The 25212-nt window shown below is 43.5% G+C and overlaps 1 protein-coding gene across 1 annotated transcript in view; it reads left to right on the forward strand.

The window, feature by feature from the left end:
- ADAMTS8 (ADAM metallopeptidase with thrombospondin type 1 motif 8) overlaps window positions 1–25212 on the forward strand; it is a 49843-nt gene that overhangs the window by 21282 nt on the left and 3349 nt on the right. The window contains exons 2-8 of the mRNA XM_044281733.1: window positions 7192–7431; window positions 14639–14771; window positions 15484–15651; window positions 20421–20719; window positions 21183–21366; window positions 21509–21672; window positions 22138–22313. Of these exons, the coding sequence (XP_044137668.1) occupies window positions 7192–7431; window positions 14639–14771; window positions 15484–15651; window positions 20421–20719; window positions 21183–21366; window positions 21509–21672; window positions 22138–22313 (1364 nt within the window). The remainder of the gene's footprint in view (window positions 1–7191; window positions 7432–14638; window positions 14772–15483; window positions 15652–20420; window positions 20720–21182; window positions 21367–21508; window positions 21673–22137; window positions 22314–25212) is intronic.

Genomic DNA, 25212 nt, shown 5'->3' on the forward strand with positions numbered 1-25212 from the left:
GCGTAGATTGCGGCGCAAAGGTTATTTGCACTGTAATATGCGACTTTTCCAGCTCACGCCAGGTCTAAAAAAAGGGGGGGGGGGGGAAGAGGACAGGCCAGCAGGCCCATCTCATTTATCATTTTCTTCCCCTATTTCTGACAAATTCAGATGCATAAAAGGCGCACCTACATAAATAGGTTTCAAAAAAGTCGCAAAAGTTAGAAAACTTCAGAATTAGTCAAAAAAATCTAAATAGCCTCTAAAATAGGTGCAATTTCAGTAGTAAAGGTTACTACTAAAGGATCAGTAGTAAAGGTTACTACTAAAGTCCTGGGGGGCACATTTGCTAAAGGCGCAAACACTTTAGCAAATGTGCCCCCAGGACTGCCGGAGAGGCACCTTATTTATGATGAGACCTGAGCCTTGTCATGAATAAGATGCATCCACTGGCAGTACAGGAGCTATCAAAGACCGGCGTAAAAAGCTGACTGGGAAAGGAGATTTATCAAAACTGGTGTTAAGGAAAACTGGTTTAGTTGGCCCTAGCAGCCAATCAGATTCCACCTTTCATTTTCCAAAGGAGCTCTGAAAAATGAAAGGTGAAATCTGATTGGTTGCTATCGGCAACTAAGCTAGTTCTCCTTTACACCAGTTTTGATAAATTTCGCCCCCAAGGGGTGTCCGCTGCTCTGCTCCAGACACCTGTTACGTATTGCAGTATTTCTTAAATTGCTCCCTGCATCTGTAATTCCCCTTGGGCAGACCGGCTTATGGTGCTTTACTTCATGTGGTCAGAGCTCATACTGTGCGGTCGCTGATGTATCACATCTGGCAGTTAGGAAGGAAAGAACACTTCCCCTCACACAGGACGCTGCTCTATCATGACAGCGCTAGCTGAGCGGGGTAGAAGTGTGTAGGGTAAAAATGATTGCCAGAAGCAACAATACACTTAATAAATACACAAAAAATTGGACACCATGGCCTTCATCGAGGTACTTCTCATTATTAGGGCTCATGCACATGACCGTTGTTGTTTTGCAGTCCGTTTTTCACGGATCTGTTGTTCTGTATCTGACAGGTTTTTATTCTCTGATTTAAGTCCTATTCCGTTCCGTTATTCCACAAAACATATCCGTATGGTTTCCGTAGGCGATCCATTTTTTGCGGATCGGAAGCGGAAACAGTAACTTATTAATCACCAAACGCATGAGCAATATAGGCTGGGTATAGCATTTCTACAGTATGGATCCCCAAAATGCGGATGAAATATGTATGACATACAGATGTGCTCGGTGTGCGTTCCGTATTTTTTGTGGACCCCTTGACTTGAATGGGGCCTCGGACTGTGACTTGCGGACAATAATAGGGCATGCACTACTTTTTTGCTGGATGGAAATACGGAAACGGAATGCACACAGAGAACCTTCTGTTGTTTTTGCAGATCCACAGAAGTAAATGGTTCCACATATAGTCCGCAAAAAAAACGAACCGAAGAGGAAAGAAATTACGTTCGTGTGCATGAGCCCTTAGACAGCTAAATTAGGTTGATGCACATTTTTCCTTTGCATAGGGGCTCATGCCCAGAAACGTGTGCGGCCCGTACTGCGGACTGCAAATTGCGGTCCGCATTTCATGGGCACCGATCGTGGGGCATCTGCATTCGATGGTCCGCACCGCAAAATAGTAGTGCATGCACTACTTTTTTGCGGTGCGGGGGCACGTACAGTAAACCCACGAAAGCACGTGGGCTTTCGATCCATGCCTCCGTTCCGCATTTCCCGGATCGTGGACCTGCGATCTGTGCTGCGGGATGCACACGGCCGGTGCCCAAGTATTGCGGACCCGCCGTATGCAGGCACACGTTCGTGGGGCATAAGCCCTAAGGCTACATGCACATGACCGTAGGTGTTTTGCGGTCTGCAAAAAAATAAAAAGGATGACATCCGTATGCCATCCGATTTAATTTTTTTTGCGGATCCATTGTAACAATGCCTAAAACGGACAAGAATAGGACATGTTCAATTATTTTTTTTTTGCAGGGCTATGGAACGGACATACTGATGTGGACCGCATTTTTTGCAGACCCATTGAAATGAATGGGTTCGCATCCTATCCGCAAAAAAAAAAGGAACGGACGCGGAAAACAAACAACGTTCGTGTGCATGTAGCCTCAGGGACCTAAATAGGTTTTCTAAGTTCTCTCTAGTTATCCATCTTTTTGTTTTTCATCTCTATCCTCATATATCGGTTTATTTTTTCTTCTACACTTTACATACAGTACACAATACTTTTTGGCCACATGAAGCGGGCTCCAAGCGCCAACTAGAAGGTGGCTTCAATGAAGCACAATAAATAATGGGATGATGCTTTACATTTATTCAGATATCATTATTTTATTATATTGGAACGTATTTGATTACCTGGATCTAATGGTATTCTGCTTGACACTGTAACAAATCAAACTGTAATGGACTTTCTTTAACCGTTTGAAAAGAAAAACTCAATAAAAACTATTGCAGCAGAAGGGTGTAGTGTAGAGTCACGCTTTTTATATCATGAATCCATGCAGTTTACTTGGAAAACAATCATCAAATGTGACATTACAGAGATGAATGAAATATTCGGGTGGTGGTGCCTATACACATTACAGCTGTGGCCATAGTAAGGGCTCATGGACACAACCTGCAAAACACGGATTCAGGCGGTGTGCATTGTGCATTTTGCAGTATGGAACGTCCTGTCATCTATAGAACAGCCCTATCCTTGTCTGTAAAACAGACACGTATAGTACATGTTCTATTTTTGTGTGGGTTCCACGGAGCAGACATACGGATGCGAACAGCACACAGTGTGCTTTCCTGTTCTTATCCACTCAAAAAACGGTGTTGAAAACGCTTACATTTTTTCCATAGTGCATGTGGTTTTTCTGGCATTTGGGGGCCATTATAACTACTGGGGGCATTAGGGGGGCAATATCTTTATTAGGGGCCATTATAACTACTGGGGGCACAAAGGGGTGCATTAGTTATACTGGGGGCACTATAGGGGGCATTAGATATACTGAGGGCACTGCAGGGGTTGAGGTTTTAACTAAAAATCCAATGAAATGCATTAGTTTTTAATGTAACGGATACACAGCCAGAAAATGGATCCATACACTGATACAAAATGGCCTTGAAAAATCAACAGCGCGTCCGTTTTTAATGGCCGTTCATGTGGATGCAGCTTTAGGGCTCATGCACACGACTGGCCGGGACCGTGCTGTGGACCTCAAATTGTGGTCCGCAATGCACGGGCACTGACCCTGGGGCCGGCGCATACGGATCGAGGACCCGTTCACTTGAATGGGGTCCGCGATCCGCATCCGACTGTCCGCACCGCAAAAAAGTTGTGCATTCCGATCCGTCCCTCCATTCCGCACCGCATCTCTCGAATTGCAGACCCATTCAAGTGAATGGGTCCGCATCTGTGATGCGGGGAGCACATGGCTGGTGCCCGCTGGCGCCACTGATTGTGGGCCGTGTGCATGAGCCCTTATAGTGTTATCACTGAGGGGACAAAGTACTTGGTGGATATATTTATTGCCCCGTATCCTCGGTGACTGATTTCACTAGTCAGGCGTATTCAAATTATAGCACCATGTAGCCATTTAAAGGGAATAAAAAAGATTTGTCATCACAGATCACTCCAGAAAATTGGCTTCCAAAAGTTTCCTTTAATCCCATAACAAAGCTTCCAGTGAACTGCTCGGCCTTCCTTTATGGCGTCCCACCCCCTACCTGTGCGTCTATAGTTTCAGAGTCAGGCAGTTCCCAGACACAGTGGGCCGACCACCCCAGAAGGCTCCTTTATTACCAAAGTAGTCCTCCCTCCCTCTTTCTATTGCAGCTCTGTGGGAATGTTATAGCAAGGCTAGTGGGTGGCAAGGTAGGTCAAAGCTCTTGGCTTCTGTCCTGGCACTTAACTCTGTCACTGCTGGGCAAATATGTAAAGACTAGCCTGGCAGTGATCAGCTTTACAGAGGAAACATGACAGCTCCATTTACTGGGTACATCAGTGTTAGGGCTCGTGCACACAAACGTAAGGGCTCCAGGCCTGTGCTGCGGACTGCAAAGAGCGGTCCGCAATGCATGGGCGCTGGCTGTGTGCACTCCATGCTGCAGATGCGGGCCCATTGACCTGAATGGATCCACCTTCCACAAGATAGGGCAAGTCTAATCTTTTGCAATGCTGAGGCACAGAGCCTCAAGTCCACGGAAGCGCTTTGTAGTGTTTCCGTGGGTTTCCGATCCATGCCTCTGCTCCACAAAAGATAGGACATGTCCCATCTTTGGCCGTATCTTGAGGATCGCGGAGCCATTCAAGTCAATGGGTTTGCGGTCTGCAATACGGGCACAGAGCCAATACGTTCGTGTGTATTAGCCCTTAGGGAGAGTTTACATCAGCGTTATTTTTCTGTTCTCCTGATCCGTCAGAATAGTCAAATAAGGGCTCTTTCACACTTGCGTTCTTTTCTTCCGGCATAGAGTTCCGTTGTCTGGGCTCTATGCCGGAAGAATCCTGATCAGGATTATCCTAATGCATTCTGAATGGAGAGAAATCCGTTCAGGATGCATCAGGATGTCTTCAGTTCAGGACCGGAACGTTTTTGCTCCGGCCAAAAATCCTGAACACTTGCCGCAATGCCGGATCCGGAATTAATGCCCATTGAAGGGCATTAATCCGGATCCGACGTTTTGCCGGATCCGACGTTTAGCTTTTTCTGAATGGTTACCATGGCTGCCAGGACGCTAAAGTCCTGTTTGCCATGGTAAAGTGTAGTGGGGAGCGGGGGAGCAGTATACTTACCGTCCGTGCGGCTCCCGGGGTGCTTCAGAGTGACATCAGGGCGCCCCACGCGCATGGATGACTTGATCGCATGGACACGTCATCCATGCGCATGGGGCACTCTGACGTCTTTCTGGAGCACCCCGGGAGCCGCACGGACGGTAAGTATACTGCTCCCCCACTCCCCACTACTACTATGGCAACCAGGACTTTAATAGCGTCCTGGCTGCCATAGTAACACTGAACGCATTTTGAAGACGGATCCGTCTTCAAATGCTTTCAGTTCACTTGCGTTTTTCCGGATCCGGCGTGTAATTCCGGCAAATGGAGTACACGACTGATCCGGACAACGCAAGTGTGAAAGAGGCCTAAAGAAGAAAAAAAACTGATCCTGTAAAAAGAAGGATCCTGTGTATCAGTTAAACATTTGTCTGAGATCTATTTTTTTAGACAAAAAAGTAATGCATGCAGAACTTTTTTTTCCCATCTAAAAAAAACGGATTTTAGACTCAAATGGATGCCAAATGAGTATAACTGCTGCACAGGAACAGTTTTGGGCTTTATTTTTCTGTTCTTATAGATCAGAAGAACAGAAAAATAACAGTGATCTCTCCCTTACCTGTTCTCTGTAGAGAGGGTGGATAGTAGGACTAAATTCTTCTCTTTCTGTGCCCATTGAACATTATTGCAGCGGCCCACTGCCAACGTCTGGGTGATCCCTTGCCCCTTAGGAGGTTTCTACAAAATATGTCCCTCTTATAGAGCAAGTAAACATGACGCCAGTTGCAGCTAACATCACCTTTGTAGATGGTAGTGTTGGTACCCGTGGTAGGATTGCCAGAGTGGTGTAGAATGGCCTACAATGTCTCTGTAGATGTTGTATGCACGTGTCACGGTGCTTCTACCTGGATATCCCTGGATCCCAGATGTGGTGTAGTCCGAAGCAAGTGCAAAAGGGATGAATAACTTGGATGACGAAGGAATAATTGAGTCTAGACTTGTAATAACGTAGAACACAGCTTTACTTGGCATAAACCAGTAATCCAAACAGTTTCCTAACGGTATCTTGGCCATCAGCAGGTATTGGCTTAACTTTGGCAGGCAAACACTTCTGCAACAATCTCAGCACTGCTATGCGGTAGCTCTGTCTCAGCTATAAAATTCAATAATCCGCAGCACTCACCGGTAGATGATTTATTCACTCAAGCAGCTAGAATACAGCGACGTTTCGACCTTAGTTGGTCTTTATCAAGCAGTCTCAGCTATGCTATGTTAGCTGGCTTAAATAGGAACTTCTCCTCTTCTGCTGGAACTTAGTTTAGCTGTAGTCTCTTTATCTTTAGTCCTAGGAACTTCTTATCCTGGCTTTGAGTACCTCAAGCTCTAGCTTCAGCTTGGATGAAGGCAGTGCAAGCCCAGGAGGGGACAAGCAACCATGTAGGCTTCAGAGGCAGGGCCCCGGGGCACAGCAGAGCAGACAGAGCTCTGCTGGCCAACACACAACCTCTCCCTGAGGAGGGTAGGCTAGACTACTCACTAACACTAAAACTCCTCCCTCTTTAAAGTGGGCATTTCATAAACTCTTTTAGCGGCTATGTGTTAAGGTGAATGCTGACTTCATATATTGCACTGACAATCTATGTCCTGTACGACACGCCAAGCTCTCCTAGGACCCATATAATGTGTAATAGGATCTTATACAATATATTGGTATCTAAACCTGGGTTGGGATTAACGTTTTTCGTGAGAAATGCACTTTGTCAGTACAGGTCAATAAAGTTTGATTTTGGTGATACACGTATGACTGATTCAGTGTACACGTGACACATGGTTTGTAGGTTATTATTGTGAACCCCTTTATAACGCATCAGGTACTTTGTAGGTTTAGGTCGGAACCGAAATCATCTTGTCTATAAGTATATGTTATTAATATAGCACTCTCCCACTCCTGTTGACTGTAAGGGAGCGCGCCATTACCTTTGATTACAGTAAAATATAATTACCATTTGACATCTTATTGTGCATGAATTTTATTGTTGTGTCAGATATAAGAATAGAAGTTGTAGTTGATCTCCTTTGTTTAGTCCAGTGGACTCTTACAGTTATCTTCTGGGAGATATAGCAGGCAGACGCCGAACCAGAAAGGGTTCCTTGGAGTTTAGAAATCAGTAAGATTGTAAATGCAGCTCTGAACGTGAGTGGAGCATCAGAACTGATGATCTAACTCCAGTTTAACCCAAGATAAATAGAGCAACCAATATATAGAGATTCTGGGTATTGGTACAAATGAAATGATGTGCATCTACTTCCATCGCACACAAGATGCATGCAATGGTGGCATTATTACTTCTGTTTCACTAACAATCTCCTGTCCCGTTCCAGCTTCATCTCTTGACTCTGATGTCTGTGGCTGCTCGGATCTACAAGCACCCCAGCTTGAAGAACTTTGTCAACCTGGTAGTGGTGAAGGTGTTGATAGCTGAAGATGAGGACTTGGGTCCTGAGGTCTCAGACAATGGAGGCCTCATCCTACGCAACTTCTGCAAGTGGCAGCAAAGTTACAACCCGGCCAGTGACCGTCACCCGGATCACTATGACACAGCGATCCTCATCACCCGACAGGTCTGTGACCCCTTGAAATGACACTTCCTAATGTCTGAGCATCTAGAGTACGACACCTCTTCCCATAAATATCTCTCGCAGCTATTCCTGGCTTCTCTAGTTACAACCTTTGTACAGCCACAAGGGGAAACTGTGTCTCATAGACTGAATATTTCCTGTAGGCAACATGCATGCAGATGGAGTGACAACCAAATCTAAAGTCCTGCCCTGCAGGATCACATATTCCCAGGGTTCTTCAGCTGTGGTACGTGCACCCAAAGCGTACAGTCTATGGCCCACAATTTATGCCAGGTTTGATGTAAAAAAAAATAAGTGAATGACATGCAGTATTTTAGTGGTGAAATGCACAAAATGTATAATTGCTTGTCAAATTGAAAATCAGAGTATCAGACGTAGTTTACTCCAGATTCATTATGAAATGGTAGGAAATGGCCCAAATCTTGCTTTATAATTAAAGGGAACCTGTCACCTCCTAAATGCATGTAAACCTGCCAGCAGTACCTCAGGGTGATACTAATCATACTTTTCATCCTGCAGTCCGATGCTGCCTAAGGTCAGAAAACGATCTTTTATCCTCCGTCCGCGCTAATTTGCCGGTCAGCTTGAAGTCAAGGGGACAGCGGCCTCCTTGCTTCAAGTCAAGATAACCACGCCTCCTTTTGCCTTTGAGTGACAGCCCGAAATTCGGCTTTGCTTTCCGAAGTTTCGCGCATGTGCAGTGCCCTGTGTTTTACTGCGCGATCCCATGTCAGGGCATGGGATGGCGCAGTAAAATAGAGGGCACCGCGCATGCGCGAGACTTCGGAAAAACAAAGCCGAATTGAGGTACTGCTGGCGGGTTTAAATGCATTTAGTAGGTGACAGGTTCCCTTTAAGGCGACTTTCACACTTGCGTTTTTATTTTCCGGTATTGAGATCCGTCAGAGGATCTCAATACCGGAGAAAAACGCTTCCATTTTGTCCCCATTCATTGTCAATGGGGACAAAATGTAACTGAACAGAACGGAGTGCTCCAAAATGCATTCTATTCCATTTGGTTGCGTTCCGATACCGCAGAGCAAACTGCAGCAAGCTGCGGTTTTCTTTCCGTCATGGGATGCGGAGCAAAATGGATCTGGCATGGACCACAGTGCAAGTCACAATAGAAAACAGATCCGTTCCCCTTTGATTTTCAATGATGTTAATGACGGATCCGTTTTGGCCATGTTAAAGATAATACAACCGGATCCGTTCATAACGGATGCAGATGGTTGTATTATTAGTAACGGAAGCAGTTTTGATGATCCCCGCCAGATCAGGCAAAATCGCAAGTGTGAAAGTAGTCTTACTTGCTTTACTGATTCTTAGAGCTTATGCACACGAACATATTTTCTTTCCGTGTCCATTCAGGTTTTTTTGCGGACTGTATGCGGAACCATTCACTTCAATGGGTCCGCAAAAAAAAAACAGCAGTTACTCCATGTGCATTCTGTTGACGTATGTCTGTATTTCCGTTCTGCAAAAAAATAGAACATCTCCTATTATTGTCCGCATTATGGACAAGGATAGGACTGTTCTATTAGATGTCGGCTGTTCTGTTCCGCAAAATAAGGAATGCACACAGACGTCATCCGTATTTTTTGGGGATCCGTTTTGTGCAGACCGCAAAACACATACGGTCGTGTGCATGAGCCCTAAGTTACATTACGTATACTGCTCCAGTCACCTCCATAGCAGCTTTGTTTTCAGGTTTCAGAACTTCCTATTTCAATGCTGTACACAGGTTATGGCGCACTGTAGATACGGCACTGTAGGGTGGCCTGGCGGACAAATATACTTCAACTCTTGCAAAGCAATATGAGGATTTACACATTTTATTAGTATTCTATTGGAGGCAGTGGGGGGGTCGTTTATCAAAGACTGGTGTTTTACGCTGTTCTTAGATATCCCCTGAACTGCTGAAGGATGCACTTAATTTATGATGAGGCGCAGGCATAGTCATAAATTAGGTATATCCTCTTGCAGAAAATATGTTATCCACCAACCGCAGGAATAAATAAAATCATGTAAGCGTTATTTATAGAAAAAAAATTAAAAACATGGTGTGCACATCAAGATAAGGCCTCTTGCACACGAACGTTTTTTTTTCCCGTTTCCGTTCCGTTTTTGCGGATTCCATTTGTACTACATATGCATTCCATTTACGTATTTCCGTTCCGCTGAGGGATAGAACTTATCCTATTATTGCCCGCAAATAACGATCCATGGCTCAATTCAAGTCAATCGGGTCTACAAAAAAACCAGAATGCATATGGAATGCATCCATATTTCTTCCGTCTCTGTTCCGTTTTTGCGGAACCATCTATTTAAAATTTTATTCCCAGCCCAATTTTTTGTATGTACTTACTGTTTAAACATTATTGTATGCTTCCGTTTCCGATCTGCAAAAAACAGAACGGCAAAACGTAACGGAAGCGGAAACACTACTGAAACAAAAAAACTGAAAAACGGATCCATGAAAAAACAGACCGCAAAAATACAGAAAAAGCTATGTGGTCGTGTGCAAGAGGTCTAACGCTGATGGGTTTCAGACTCACTTCAGTCCTTAGTCGTAGCCTAAATGTAATGGCGAATGCCTACAAATAAATAGACACTGAAGTCATAAATTATGGCGCACTCCATATTTGCACCAAAATTTGCAACTTTTTAGGCTTCTCGAAACATTTCCGAAGTGCAGAGAAAATGGGAATTAATGGGAAGGGCGGGACTTCACGCCACCTGCCACATTTAGGCCCCTTTCACACGAGCGAGTATTCCGCGCGGGTGCAATGTGTAAACGCATTGCACCCACACTGAATCCTGACCCATTCATTTCTATGGGGCTGTTCACATGAGCGGTGATTTTCACGCATCACTTGTGCGTTGCGTGAAAATCGCAGCATGCTCCTCTTTGTGCGTTTTGCACGCAACGCAGGCCCCATAGAAGTGAATGGGGTTGCGTGAAAATCGCAAGCATTCGCAAGCAAGTGCGGATGCAGTGCGATTTTCATGCACGGTTGCTAGGAGACGATCGGGATGGAGACCCTATCGTTATTATTTTCCCTTATAACATGGTTATAAGGGAAAATAATAGCATTCTGAATACAGAATGCATAGTAAAATAGCGCTGGAGGGGTTAAAAAAATAAAAATAAAATTTAACTCATCTTAATTCACTTGCTCGCGAAGCCGGCATCTCCTTCTGTCTTGATCTTAGCTGTCTGCAGCAACAGGACCTTTGGTGACGTCACTCCGGTCATCACATGATCCATCACATGATCTTTTACCATGGTGATGGATCATGTGATGACCGGAGTGACGTCACCACAGGTCCTGTTGCTACAAAAAGCTAAGATGAAGACAGAAGGAGATGCCGGCTACGCGAGCAAGTGGACTAAGGTGAGTTAAAAATTTTTTTTATTTTTTTAACCCCTCCAGCGCTATTTTACGATGCATTCTGTATTCAGAATGCTATTATTTTCCCTTATAACCATGTTATACGGGAAAATAATGCAATCTACAGAACACCGATCCCAAGCCCGAACTTCTGTGAAGAAGTTCGGGTTTGGGTACCAAACAAGCGCGATTTTTCTCATGCGAGTGCAAAACGCATTACAATGTTTTGCACTCGCGCGGAAAAATCGCGGGTGTTCCCGCAACGCACCCGCACGTTTTCCCGCAACGCCCGTCTGAAAGATGCCTAACTATAACTTTTGCCAGAAAGTAGAGGAAGTTATAGCTGGAGTCCATGCCAGCCTGTGCCTGGCGTAGACTTCAGTTTCTGGCGCACAGCAGGAGAAAGATGCGCTTGATTAATAAATTAGAGGCATCTCATGCCAGCTAAGGGAGATCAAGACTGGTATACGGATACGCCAGTCTTGATATCTTCCCCTTTGAACACAATTAAAAAAATCACTACAAACATGGCGCCACCTCGATAGGACCACCCACTTAATCAAGTGCTACATTAATATCGTCGGGTTTCATAGCAAATAACATGACGTACAAGGAGTAAACAAGAAAGTATAAACAGGAGGCATTGGCATGACCATCATGTAATTGATAACAGTTCAGCAAGTCTGATCTTTGATTAATACCATAAGTTGAAGATCCAAAATGCCTCGCGTGCGAGAAGCAATTTCCTCCAATCACTTCCTCACTGTGGTTTGTTAACTCTCTCAATAGCAATCACTTTTATATTACTCTGGTGTTTGTCCCTGAAGGGCTATGAGGCTCCAGAAAGACTGCCACTAGAATCTGCAGAGTCTGAACAGACCCCTGTAATATGTTCACTAAGGCTACTTTCACACTAGCGTTGTTTGAATCCAGCGTTCAATTCCGTTGCTGGAACTGCCCGCGGGATCCAGAAAAATGCGTGAAAACTGATTACATTTGAATCCTGATCAGGATTTTGATCACAATGAAAAAATGCATTGGAAAAAACTGATCCGCCATTTATAGCCTTTTACTTTTTTAAAAACATTTTTCATGATTAACATGCAAAAGCCGGATCCGGTTTGACGGGACACACGGCGCCGGCATTAATGCAAGTCAATTGGAAAAAGGCCGGATCCGGCGTTCAGTTTAAGTGTTCCAGATTTTTGGCCAGAGGTAAAAATACAACATGCTACGGTTTTCTGAAAATCCTGATCAGTCAAAAAGACTGAACTGAAGACATCCTGATGCATCCTGAACGGATTGCTCTCCATTCAGAATGCATGGGGATAAAACTGATCAGTTCTTTTCCGGTATTGAGCCCCTGTGACGGAACTCTATTTCTACGCCGGAAAAGAAAAACACTAGTGTGAAAGTACTCTGTTTTTAGATGGGTTTAATGCAGGTGCTCTATATGATAGACACAACACCTGAACCTCCAGCGGTTCATGAGATAAAGGTTTGATAGGTCTGTGGTGGCTAACCTTCTGAACTCCAGCTGTAGTAAAACCATGATTCCCAAGATGCACACGTGCTTAGCTGTTCTCGGAACTCCGTAGAAATGAATGGAGCATGCTGGGAGTTGTAGTTTCACAACAGCTGGAGTGCCAGAGGTTGGCCATCACTGCCATAGGTGGTTCTGTTGAACTGTAAGGCCTCTTTCACACGGGCGTCAGTTTTTTTGCCCGGATAAGAGCCGGGTGCGTTGCGGGAAAATGCGCGGTTTTCCCGCGCGAGTGCAAAACATTGTCATGCGTTGCACTCGCGTGAGAAAAATCGCGCATGTTTGGTACCCAAACCCGAACTTCTTCATAGAAGTTCGGGCTTGGGATTGATGTTCTGAAGATTGTATTATTTTCCCTTATAACATGGTTATAAGGGAAAATAATAGCATTCTGAATACAGAATGCATAGTAAAACAGCGCTAGAGGGGTTAAAAAAAATAAAAAATAATTTAACTCACCTTAGTCCACTTGCTCGCGAAGCCCGGCATCTCCTTGTGACTCCTCTGCTGATGAACAGGACCTGGGGTGAGCTGCTCCATTAAATACAGGTTAAGGACCTTCGATGACGTCACTCCGGTCATCACATGGTACGTCACATGATCTTTTACCATGGTGATTCACCATGGTAAAAGACCATGTGATGACCGGAGTGACGTCATCGAAGGTCCTTAAGCTGTATTTAATGGAGCAGCTCACCCCAGGTCCTGTTCATCAGCAGAGGAGGCACAAGGAGATGCCGGGCTTCGCGAGCAAGTGGACTAAGGTGAGTTAAATTTTATTTTATTTTTTTAACCCCTCTAGCGCTGTTTTACTATGCATTCTGTATTCAGAATGCTATTATTTTCCCTTATAACCATGTTATAAGGGAAAATAATAATGATCGGGTCTCCATCCCGATCGTCTCCTAGCAACCGTGCGTGCAAATCGCATGGCATCCGTACTTGCTTGCGGATGCCATCCGATTTTCACACACCCCATTCATTTCTATGGGGCCTGCGTCACGTCGAAATCGGACAATATAGAGCATGCTGCGATTTCAACTGAACGCACAAGTGATGCGTTAAAAACAACGCTCATGTGCACAGTCCCATAGAAATGAATGGGTCAGGATTTAGTGCGGGTGCCATACGTTCGCCGCACGGATCGCACCCGCACGGAAAACTCGCCCATGTGAAAGGGGCCTAAGAGGTCCAGGTCTATAATATAGGAACAAAAAGACACCCAAATTACATTCACTTGAAAAGTGGCCAGACTTTTTTTTGTAAAACTAATTGAAATTTAGCAAAAATGTATTTTCTTACTGATTGAAATCTTTTCCATCTGTCAGATATATATTAGATATTTCTCTCTAGTAATCATCATTGCTACTACAGTAGCTTGTAAAGGGCATTGCTAGAGAAGCAATCTGTACATTTACAGGATAGGGACACTATAAACTATAAGCTTTATTGATGTTTGTGTATGTGTGATGTGAATGTTTGATTCAACTTATTTGACGCTGTCAGCGGGACTCTGATAAACTTCTGGTTCATGGTGTCAATAAATGGACTGAGTAGGCACAGAAGGGTGATGAGATGTACAAACACATCTTCTTTCTCCTTTTTTGGATAAAAAGACTGATTGATGGGGGGATTGATAACATGCAAAGAAGTTTGTTACCTTCCCCCGGGGATCATGTACTGTTATACAGGGAGAGAGGAGGATCTGAGTCCTCTTCCCCCTGCAGCCTGTTAGCTTCTCCTCTACTGTCCCCCTCCTCCTCCATGCTAGCTGACATTGCAGACGGCTGAAGGTGGGCTGCATCATAGTGGTATTCCTCAGGCTGTATAGGAGCTAAAGATTTCAGCCAGGACTTGTTTTAAAGCTGATAATCTAAGCATCTAGCTGTAATTACCCACTAACTGCCCCCTCTTCTTACACACTAGCTGAAATCACAGTCAATTGAAGAGGGGTTCTCTGCTTCATCCTGGAATATCTCAGGCTGTATAGCAGCTAGACATATCAGCCGGCTTGCTTTAAATCTGACAAACTAAACATCTAGCCACAATTGGTCATTATCTGGATCACAGATAATTATTGGTTGATTTGTTGCAGGAATTGTCAAATTTTGATATATCCTTCTGCATTGACCTTGCAGGAAGCTAATGGATGTTATGTAACCACATACTTATGATACTGATCCAAGGGTCATGTCTTCTGTGAGGTGCTCTTCAGGTGGTTGGTGCTCACTGTTGTGTTCTTATGTGGTAGGATTTTTGTGGACATGACAGCTGCGATACACTGGGGGTGGCTGATATCGGAACAGTGTGTGAGCCAAGCAAGAGTTGCTCAGTGATTGAAGATGATGGACTGCAAGCGGCCTACACCCTAGCCCATGAACTTGGTATATTCAATACTTTCATGTCATATTTTATATTCTACAGTATGGATGGCTAGAATAGAATAGACAGACAGAGATAGACTAAAGTTAGGTTTATTGATCCAGTTCCAACTGATGTTCTAGTCATTCTGCTGCAAACTGTTCTTGGGGTCTGGTACCGTTCTCCAGAATATCAGCACAGGCTGAGTATCAGTTATTTTGACTACGTTGCTCCCACTCTTCCCTTGCTCGGGCACTCCCTGGTGCATCTTGTGCTCCTCAGCTCTGTATATAATACGCTATGTAATGTATGATACTACTACCATTGAATATATCCTAACCCTGTACTATACATACAAACTATAGGTATACATAATATAAAATATTATATGCGTGGATTCTCCAACCTCTAATCTACATTTATCACTATCCTTCATTACTTTATTTTATTCCAATATTTACCATTTGCTTTGGCAATGTTAGATGGAAGATAGATAGATAGATAGATAGATAGATAGATAGATAGATAGATAGATAGACAGAGATAGATAGATAGATAGATAGACACAGAGATAGATAGATAGATAGATAGATAGATAGACCCATAGATAAATAGATAGACATACAGAGATGGATAGATAGATAGATAGATATAACATGCCATTCATAGAAAGATAATCAGATATAGTAAGGAGATAAATGCTCAAGTAACTACTTGTCTCTTGCCTTTTCTCAGCTCATGTCCTCAGCATTCCGCATGACAACTCCAACAACTGCAGGAAGGTGTTTGGCGACCTCGATAAGCACCACTTGATGGCTCCCCTGTTCCTGCAGCTGAACAAGTCCATGCCATGGTCCCCGTGCAGTGCCATGCACCTTACAGAATTCTTTGACAGTGGTCACGGTAAGAAGCCTCTGCAGCCTGCTCTGCAAATCATATCACAGTGTTACAGATAATATGAATGGCGCCATTATAGTTCCCACCAATTACTCCTGCCATATACAGTAGATGCATTGGTTACAGTGATAAACTGTACCCTATTATGCAGGTGTGTGAAAAGCTGGGTGACAACCCCTATTGGCTGTGTCTTGGTTTTGATGGGTCAGAGAGTATGTGAAGGTTTCTCAGGAAGTCACCATACGCAGTAGATTGCCTTAGGTTAGGGTACCTGCACATGTTGTGCCCGGTGTTTTGTAAAAACTGCAATGTAATACAGTACCAACAAGGTAAATGAGATTTGACAAAAATAATATCCACTTTGCATATATTTTCCATGCGGAAATTGACCTGCTATGTGGATTTTGAAATCCGAAGCATCTCAATAGTTTCTGCTGATAATAAGTGCAGATTTCACCCTTTGCAAAGCTTAGAAAACAGCTAGAAGTCTCTAAAATACCAAGTGATATTCACCGTACCAATGCCCGGCTGCTCTGGTTATGACATTTTCTCTACTGTCTTTCTCTACTTTGTAAGGGTACTTTCACACTAGCGTTATTCTTTTCTGGCACTGAGTTCCGTGCTTGGGGCTCAATACCGGAAAATAACTGATCAGTTTTATCCTAATGCATTCTGAATGGAGAGAAATCTGTTCAGGATGCATCAGGATGTCTTCAGTTCAGTCTTTTTGACTTTTCAGGACGGAGATAATACCGCAGCATGCTGCCGTTTTATCTCCGTCCAAAATTCCGGAGCCTGCCGGAATCCTCTGCCGCAAGTGTGAATGTACCCTAAGCTGTTTTCTTGTGGTTGAACAGAAAGGTATGAGATTAGCGTGTAATTTATGAGGCAGTAATGTGAGACAGGTTCTTTTATGATCCAAACTCAGATATGTCTTCAGATTGACCTAGAAAAAACTTCACGATGAGAACTTTATACAAAACTGGTGTAAAGGAAAACTTGCTTAGTTGCCCACAGCAACCAATCAGATTGGTCCTTTCATTTATCAAAGAAGCTGTGAAAAATGAAAGGTCGAATCTGATTGGTTGCTATGGGCAACTAAACAAGTTCTACTTTACACCAGTTTTGATAAATCTCCCCCTTTGTGTCCCAGCGTAAGTAACATAACACTGCATCTCTCTGTTACAAATAAATACTGAAAGCCTCATTTGCGTAGCACCGACATATTCTGCAGCGCTGTGCAGTCAGGGGAACAAACATACAACAAAAAAGAAGAAACATTTAGATTTAGACAATTCATTGTGAGCTACACACATGAGCAGTTGTTACAGTGTGTCAGTGCAGGTAAAATGTCTCAGTAAGACCTTTATGGGTTATTATTAATGATGTAAAAATAATGTTTCCATTCAATGACTGCAAACACAGATTTTGTAAATAATTGTATTATATTACTATTTGTTTTCATTTAATACATTCCTGGTCACTGATTACCACCTACTCTAAGGCCTAGTTCACACGAAAGTTTTTTTTGCGAGTGTACGGGCCGTTTATTTGTGTTCCGTATACGGTCCGTATACGGAACCATTCATTTCAATGGTTCCGCAAAAAAAACGGAATGTGTTCCGTATGCATTCCGTTTCCGTATTTCCTTTTTTCCGTTCCGTTGAAAGATAGAGCTTGTCCTATATTTGGCCGTAAATCACTGGTCGTGGCTCCATTAAAGTCAATGGGTCCGTATGTCTTCCGTTTCCGTTCTGTTTTTTCTGAACCATCTATTGAAAATGTTATGGCCAGCCCAATTTTTTCTATGTAATTACTGTATACTGTACATGGCATACGGAAAAAATGGAAAGGAAACAGAAACACAACGGAACTCAAAAACGGAACAACGGATCCGTGAAAAACAGACCGCAAAAAACAATAAAAGCCATACGTTCGTGTGAACTAGGCCTAACATGTATAATGTAAGAACCAAGGTGTAACCTTCACCTGCCCCAGCCATCCAATCTGCAATGGGATTTTTGGTGCAGATACAGTATGGCTCCTAAAGAAAAGACAAGTATAATGTAAGATCCATTCTTCTCCTGGATCTAATGACGTTTTGAGAAAATGTCAGCATTCAAGATACTGGGGGCAACAACATCCTCTGCAATGCGCTGGAAGGAATCTACTCTCAGGGTATCTGCACACATGAATTTGGCTCTGGATTTTTTTTTTTACCAGTAAAAAAATGCCAGAATAAGTACAAAGAATTATTTTTTACCATCTGCGTTTTTTGCCATGGGTTTTATGTTTTTTTTTTTTTTTTTTTTTTTTTTGCATACAGTGTGGGTCATTTCCTAACATAAGACTGGAGTAGATTTTCACTCGAGGCACACAGACTGCTGTAGATGTACCTCCGAGACTTATGACCTATCCTCAGGATAGATCATCAGTATCTGATCAGTGGGGGTCCGACACCCGGGACCCCTGCTAATCAGCTGTTTGAGAAGGCTTCGGTGCTTGCAGTAGTGCTGCGGCTTCTCTCTGCTTTTCCTAGACCAGTGACGTCCTCGTTCATATGGCCTGGGCGCAGCTCAGTCCCATTGAAGTGAATGGGGCTGAGTACAATACTGAGCTCAGCCGTTATACAATGTATGGCGCTGTGCTTGGTAAGCAGCTCTCACAGGAGCGCCAGTGCCTTCCAAAACAGCTGATCGGCGGGGGTCCTGGGTGTCGGACCTCCACCAGTTAGATACTGAGGATGGGTCATCAGTTATAATATCTCGGAAAACCCCTTTAAGAAATATGACAGTACAAAAAAAAGGACTTGTGTGTCCTGCATTTCATATGTCCCACCTTCTGCTGACATCCGGAGTTGGTATTTTAACCACAAAAAGAATTAGTGCAAAAAAAAACTAAACAAAACGCAAATGTGCAGAAAAACGTCACTAAAGCCTACATGTGAACGCGCCCTTATTGATGATGGAACACGTCTCTGTATCAAGATGTACTCCTACATTTGTCTAGTTCCTGGCTGCTCCCACTTTGCCTATGTGAGAGAGGCTGCGGAGGGAGAAGGTGGGGAGAGTGCATGGTTGTTCTCATCTCACACCACCACATAAATCTGTCAGGGCTGCAGATATGTGACCATGGAGCAGGTGGTCTATCATTTTTCCAGCTTTTAATATAAATCATGAAATGAGATAAAGCTGCAGGGAAGTGGAATGAAACCTGCTTTATAAGGCATTGTTCACACCACGTTCAGTGTCTATGTCAGACAGCCATAGATTTAAAAGTGCCCTTTGCCTATGTTTGCAAGTATACCTTAATATAATCAGCATACCAGCTGGTTTGGTAAGTGTTCCTGTAGTTTTCCAGTACAAGGATATTATTAGGAGTGTTAACAGAGGCAGGGGTGTAGCTATGGGCTCATGGGCCCTGGTGCGAGAGTTCAGCTTGGGCCCCCCATCCCTCAGTGCTTTGTGGTCAGGGGCAGGGGAGCACATAGCCTTCGTGTTGCCTGAGGCAAAAACCTTACCCCCACCCCCGCCATGCCAAATTCTTGGCCTAACCCCTTCCCTCCAGCCAGAGGGGTAAATTGACCAGCATGCACTTTCTATAATGCCAGTGTCTTTTATGTGGCACAAGGGTCTTTGTGCCCCCTCATGCTCCTGGGCCCGGTAGCGACTGCTACCTCTGCACCCCCTATAGCTACGCGCCTGAACAGAGGGGCTTTTCTCTTTGGAAGACCCTGTGCATCCCTACATTAAACACACAGCATGTTAGGGGTCATTTACAAAGACCCCCATTGATTTTAAGGGGTTACAAAAACATGTCTGTTTCTGCTTTACAGCATATCACTTGTTCCCTGGTTGTATCTCAGCCATGTTCACGTCAATGAACTTACAGTACCGGACATGGCTTGTGGACTTGTGTGGTTATGCTTCTAATCATATACAAATCCTTCAGTTGGTCATCATGTAATACTTCATTTGCCCTCTGGTGGGGCAACAGAGATGTTGAAGCATTGCTTCTGAGTTCCCCTTCAGATTACACATGGCCACTTGGGTTGCCAGTAGCAAGATACTGTGTTATCAGTTCTTTGGGAAACCCCTCTAAAAGTCATTATTGTCATTCATTTCTTGTACATTATGTGATGCCATCCACAGTTCCTCGTCACACAAGGGGGTGGGGGGTCATTTATCACGGCCCCTTATGCCAGTTTGTGGCATTAAAAGTTGCATGTCCTCATTGTGAGACTTTTTATATGACCCTGCATCTAGATTTAGGTACACGCAATCTTTTACACCATCCTCGTCACTGGAGACTGATGAGGGTGGGGTGGGGAGTAGTAGGTTTCAAGCTCATTGGCAACAGCAAATTCACCAACATTTATACCTGTTTCCAGGGTAAATAACAATTGAAATCTATTCAGTCAGGGGTTTAAGGAGGTTTCAATCTAGGCGGAGGATGTGCCTAATTTATGATGAGGCATGTGCCTTGCCCTAAATTAAGAGCATCCCCCGGCAGCACAGGTGATATCAAAGATGGGTGTTTTACTTCAGACAGGCATGATACTCTAATATGTACATTTATGGGGTAATTCGGTTCACATTGATGCACTTTTTTCATGTATTGCTGCAGATAAATTATGCATCTGCTAAGCATTTCCCAGCAGGAAACTGTCAATCAGCTTTGTGACATGGCACCTGCAACCTTAATCATGAGAAGGAGTAAGTATAATAGTGGATGCCCATAGCATGTAGTCCAAATCTCTTTCTTTGCCTCATTAGGGAACTGCCTGCTGGATGCTCCAGGAACTTCTATCGACCTCCCCCTGGAGCTACCCGGAACATCAGCTCGCTACGACTTGGACAACCAGTGTCGTCAGGTGTTTGGGGAACAGTATTCACACTGTCCTAACACCAGGCAAGAAGACATCTGTTCTCAGCTGTGGTGCAAAGTGCAGGATGAGCTGGTTTGTCACACCAAGAATGGAAGCCTGCCTTGGGCTGATGGAACATCGTGTGGAAAGCAGCATGTGTGCTGGGATGGAGTCTGCCAGGAAGAAGAAGAGGTTCTAAAGCCTCAGGTAAAGTCCTAGCTACAAAATTGCAACTGATTCCCAATGATACAATAGAAAAGAACAAATCATTTATTTGTGTCATGATGTCATTTATTCCCTGCAATCACCGGACAGTCCAAAAGTGATTGATAAGCATTTATCTAACATTGGTCCAGTAAGAAGAAGGTACAAAACAATATGGCTGCCAATATGGTTCCCACAGGAGCTATAACCCAGCATCTACTGGTTCCAGAACAGATATGCTTCAGTATCTGAATGTGGTGTGTATCTCAGCAAAACTTCAGAGATTTGCTGTTTAGAACACTAGGAAAGCTAGGATTACTATGGGATACACAGAAACAGGCTATAATTCATCAATCAACTCTGTATAATTGACCTGAGAAATGTTGAACTTGATGTACCCATATTTTTTTTCTACCTACGAACCCGAAAGATGTAAAAGGTCACTTTTGTGTTGTGTGTGTATCAGGTGCCTTTGGATGGGAACTGGGGCAGCTGGAGCCCATGGGGAGCATGTTCCCGGAGCTGTGGGGGAGGTGTTCGTTTCTCCTATAGAGAGTGTAATGACCCCCAACCTCAAAATGGAGGAAAATATTGTCAAGGTTTGAGAGCCAAGTATGAGTCATGCAACACACAGGAGTGTCCACCAGGAGGTAAGGACCACTGATATCACAGGCCAGAGAGACTGCAGGTTTAGTGTCCGTTTAAGCACACTTGATCCCTCAGTGTTCTCAGACAGCTGCTCAATGTGCTGTGCGGCTTTACTTTCTAAAATCTTCTAATTCTCATCTTTAGAGAAGAGTTTCCGAGATATTCAGTGTGAAATATATAACTCCAGGGACAGGCATGGCAATCTCATAGAGTGGATTCCTAAGTACTCTGGTGTGTCTCCACGGGATAGATGCAAGCTCATGTGCCAAGCGCAAGGAGGGAGTGAATTTAAAGTTTTCCAGTCCAAGGTCAGTTAAAAAAAATTCTTACAGGGGAAAAAAATTGAGAATGGCACAATATAAAAATAACCAGAATGGTAAATTACCAGAATTTTGATTGTTAAGGTATTCACAAGTTGATGTTTTGTGGCATTTTGACATGTTTGAATATGACCTTCAACATCAATTAGTAAAATGGCTAAAAATATTAAGGCTGTTGGCGCAGAAGAAGCGCTTAGGGGGTAATTTATTAAATCCAGTTATTTATACGTACAGAACATGGAGCAGATAAAAAGCGACATTGACTGGATGGTGGTTACAGCTCACATCAGTAATGTGTCATGAGCAGAACATTCTGACATCACTATTCAGTGTTGGACAAATCACTGCTATTTTTGTGAGGTGTCCTTAAGAGAAAAAAGTTTGCTCAGCTGCTAAGCAATGAATGAGTGTCGATACATTCTCTCACTCATGATCTGGTCTTCTCACTTCCAGGTAGTGGATGGTACCCTGTGTTGGCCAGACAGCCTCTCCGTGTGTGTGCAGGGTCAGTGTTTCAAAGCTGGATGTGATCATATATTAAACTCCACAAAGAAATTGGACAAATGTGGAGTCTGTGGAGGTGATGGATCGAACTGCAGAAAAATAACTGGATCCCTCAGCAAGTTTAAGTATGATATATTAGTTCTGTATCTGTAAAGTGTTTCTCACCTGTTGCCATATTTTGTGTCGCAATCTACTATTAACCTCAAGACCCAGTGGTTTTCCATTTTCACGTTTTCATTTTTTAATCTCTGCCTTCCCAAAGCCATAACCTTTTAATTTTTCCATTCAAATAGCCGTAGGAGGGCTTGTTTTTGCAGAACAAGTTGCACTTTCTATTGGTGCCATTGAATATGGTAAACAATGTAGTGGAAAGAAGGAAAAAATTCCAAACGGGTTGGACGTAGTTTTATGGGTTTCATTTTTATGTGGTAAGACTGACCTGTTACCATCATTCTCCAGGTCAGTATGATTGCGGAGATACCACATTTTTATAGTTTTTCTTGTGTTTTAATATTTAAAAAGACACAAAAGCTTTAAAAAAAATATTGTTTTTCTCTTAAAATTTCCACATTCTGACCCCCATAACATTTTTATGGTTATGTCTACAGAACTGTGTCAGTCAGGGCTCAATTTTTGTGAAGCAATCTGCAGTTTTATTGATACCATTTTGGAGTCTGTACGACTTGTTAATCACTTTCTATTCAGTTTCTGTTTGAATACGGCTAAAGGCTACCGCAAGTAAGTAATAGCTCTCTCGACGTTGGCGTAGAGGAGCCATTTGGGCCCTGGGAGAACAGCACTCCCAGGAAAATGCCTCTCCGATGCCATGGTCAATTGTGAGGGGTTAAATGTTAGTGATCATTGTTATTGCTGATCACATTAGCTCTGGGTGCCGGCTGTTTAACACAGCAGAAACCTGGTGGCTATGGTGTCCACTCAGCTCCTGAGTGGGCGCCATGTTTAAAGACCCAACTTCTGTTGTATATGTAAAGGTTAAAGAGGTTGTCCGCTTTTTACCTTTGATGACCTATCCTCAGGATAGGTCATCAATATCACATGGCCAGGGGGACAATCAGCTGTTTGAAGTGAAGGCAGCACTCGTATGAGCGCTGCCTTCTCTGCTTTGTAACAGGGTTGATGTTCCTGGAGGGATACACCAAATGGAAAAGGACTTAGGAAAACTAGAGGAATGGTCAAAAATCTGGCAACTAAAATTTAATGTTGATAAGTGCAAGATAATGCACCTGGGACGTAAAAACCCAAGAGCAGAATATAAAATCAGTGATACAGTCCTAACCTCAGTATCTGAGGAAAGTGATTTAGGGATCATTATTTCAGAAGACCTAAAGGTAGGCAGACAATGTCATAGAGCAGCAGGAAATGCTAGCAGAATGCTTGGGTGTATAGGGAGAGGCATTACCAGTAGAAAGAGGGAAGTGCTCATGCCGCTCTACAGAGCACTAGTGAGACCTCATTTGGAGTATTGTGCTCAGTACTGGAGACCATATCTCCAGAAGGATATTGATACTTTGGAGAGAGTTCAGAGAAGAGCTACTAAACTAGTACATGGATTGCAGGATAAAACTTACCAGGAAAGATTAAAGGACCTTAACATGTATAGCTTGGAAGAAAGACGAGACAGAGGGGATATGATAGAAACTTTTAAATACATAAAGTGAATCAACAAGGTAAAAGAGGAGAGAATATTTAAAAGAAGAAAAACTGCTACAAGAGGACATAGTTTAGAATTAGAGGGGTAAAGGTTTAAAGGTAATATCAGGAAGTATTACTTTACTGAGAGAGTAGTGGATGCATGGAACAGCCTTCCTGCAGAAGTGGTAGCTGCAAATACAGTGAAGGAGTTTAAGCATGCATGGGATAGGCATAAGGCTATCCATAGTATTTAGTATATTGGGCAGACTAGATGGGCCAAATGGTTCTTATCTGCTGACACATTCTATGTTTCTATGTACTTGCTCACAGCAGCAATTGTAGCGGCAAGGATAGGTCATTAATAGTAAAAAGAGGACAACCCCTTTAAAGATAGGGTGCCACCATGCTGAGTAGGTGACCTGAAACATAACCATGCCTTTCTTGTGAAAATCGACAGTTCCTGAAATTTCAGAGCTAGCGGCCATGGTATGGGGATCCAGGTGCACCAAATGGTGAAGCTGTCCCAATGATGCAATAAAAACCTTATTTTCATAAAAATAAAAGAAAGCATTTCTCTGGATTATGGGACTGGATTTTCACAAGAAAGGTATGATTATGTTTTGGGGGACCTAGGCTAAATGGCAGTAAACTTGGGGTAGGTTCACATCTGCAGTGGAAGTTCTAGCAGGAGCCGCCATTTCAGATTCCAGAAAACGCTGCACGTGGCAGTATTTTGTCCAACAGAATGCCAGAATCCATAATAGAAACCCATTCGAGTCAATTGGTCTCCTGTATGTCAGATACACTGCTGCAGTTTTCAGTTCCTATACTGGAACAGAAAAACTGAATAGCACAGCAGATGTGAACCTAGCCTTGAAAATTATTTTGGAGGTGCCATACTCACTACAATAGCTTCAGAATAAACGGTGCATGAATAGAAAACCAGTAAATAGTTGTTGATGAACTGCAATTCCCATATTCTCAGACAGGCCCCTTTCACACGGGCCAGTATTCCGCGCGGATGCGATGCGTGAGTTGAGCGCATTGCACCCGCACTGAATCCCGATCCATTCATTTCTATGGGGCTGTTCACATGAGCGGTGATTTTCACGCATCACTTGTGCGTTGCGTGAAAATCGCAGCATGCTCTATTTTGTGTGTTTTTCACGTAACGCAGGCCCTATAGAAATTAATAGGGTTGCGTGAAAATCGCAAGCATCCGCAAGCAAGTGCGGATGCGGTGCGATTTTCACGCACGGTTGCTAGGAGATGATCGGGATGGAGACCCGATCATTATTATAACATGGTGTCCTCCAGAGGTCTTTTAATGACCTCCTGTGGGACAGATTATGTGCCAAAAAATAAAAATAA

Source organism: Bufo gargarizans, chromosome 2 (assembly GCF_014858855.1).
Source record: "Bufo gargarizans isolate SCDJY-AF-19 chromosome 2, ASM1485885v1, whole genome shotgun sequence".
Taxonomy (NCBI): Eukaryota; Metazoa; Chordata; class Amphibia; order Anura; family Bufonidae; genus Bufo; species Bufo gargarizans.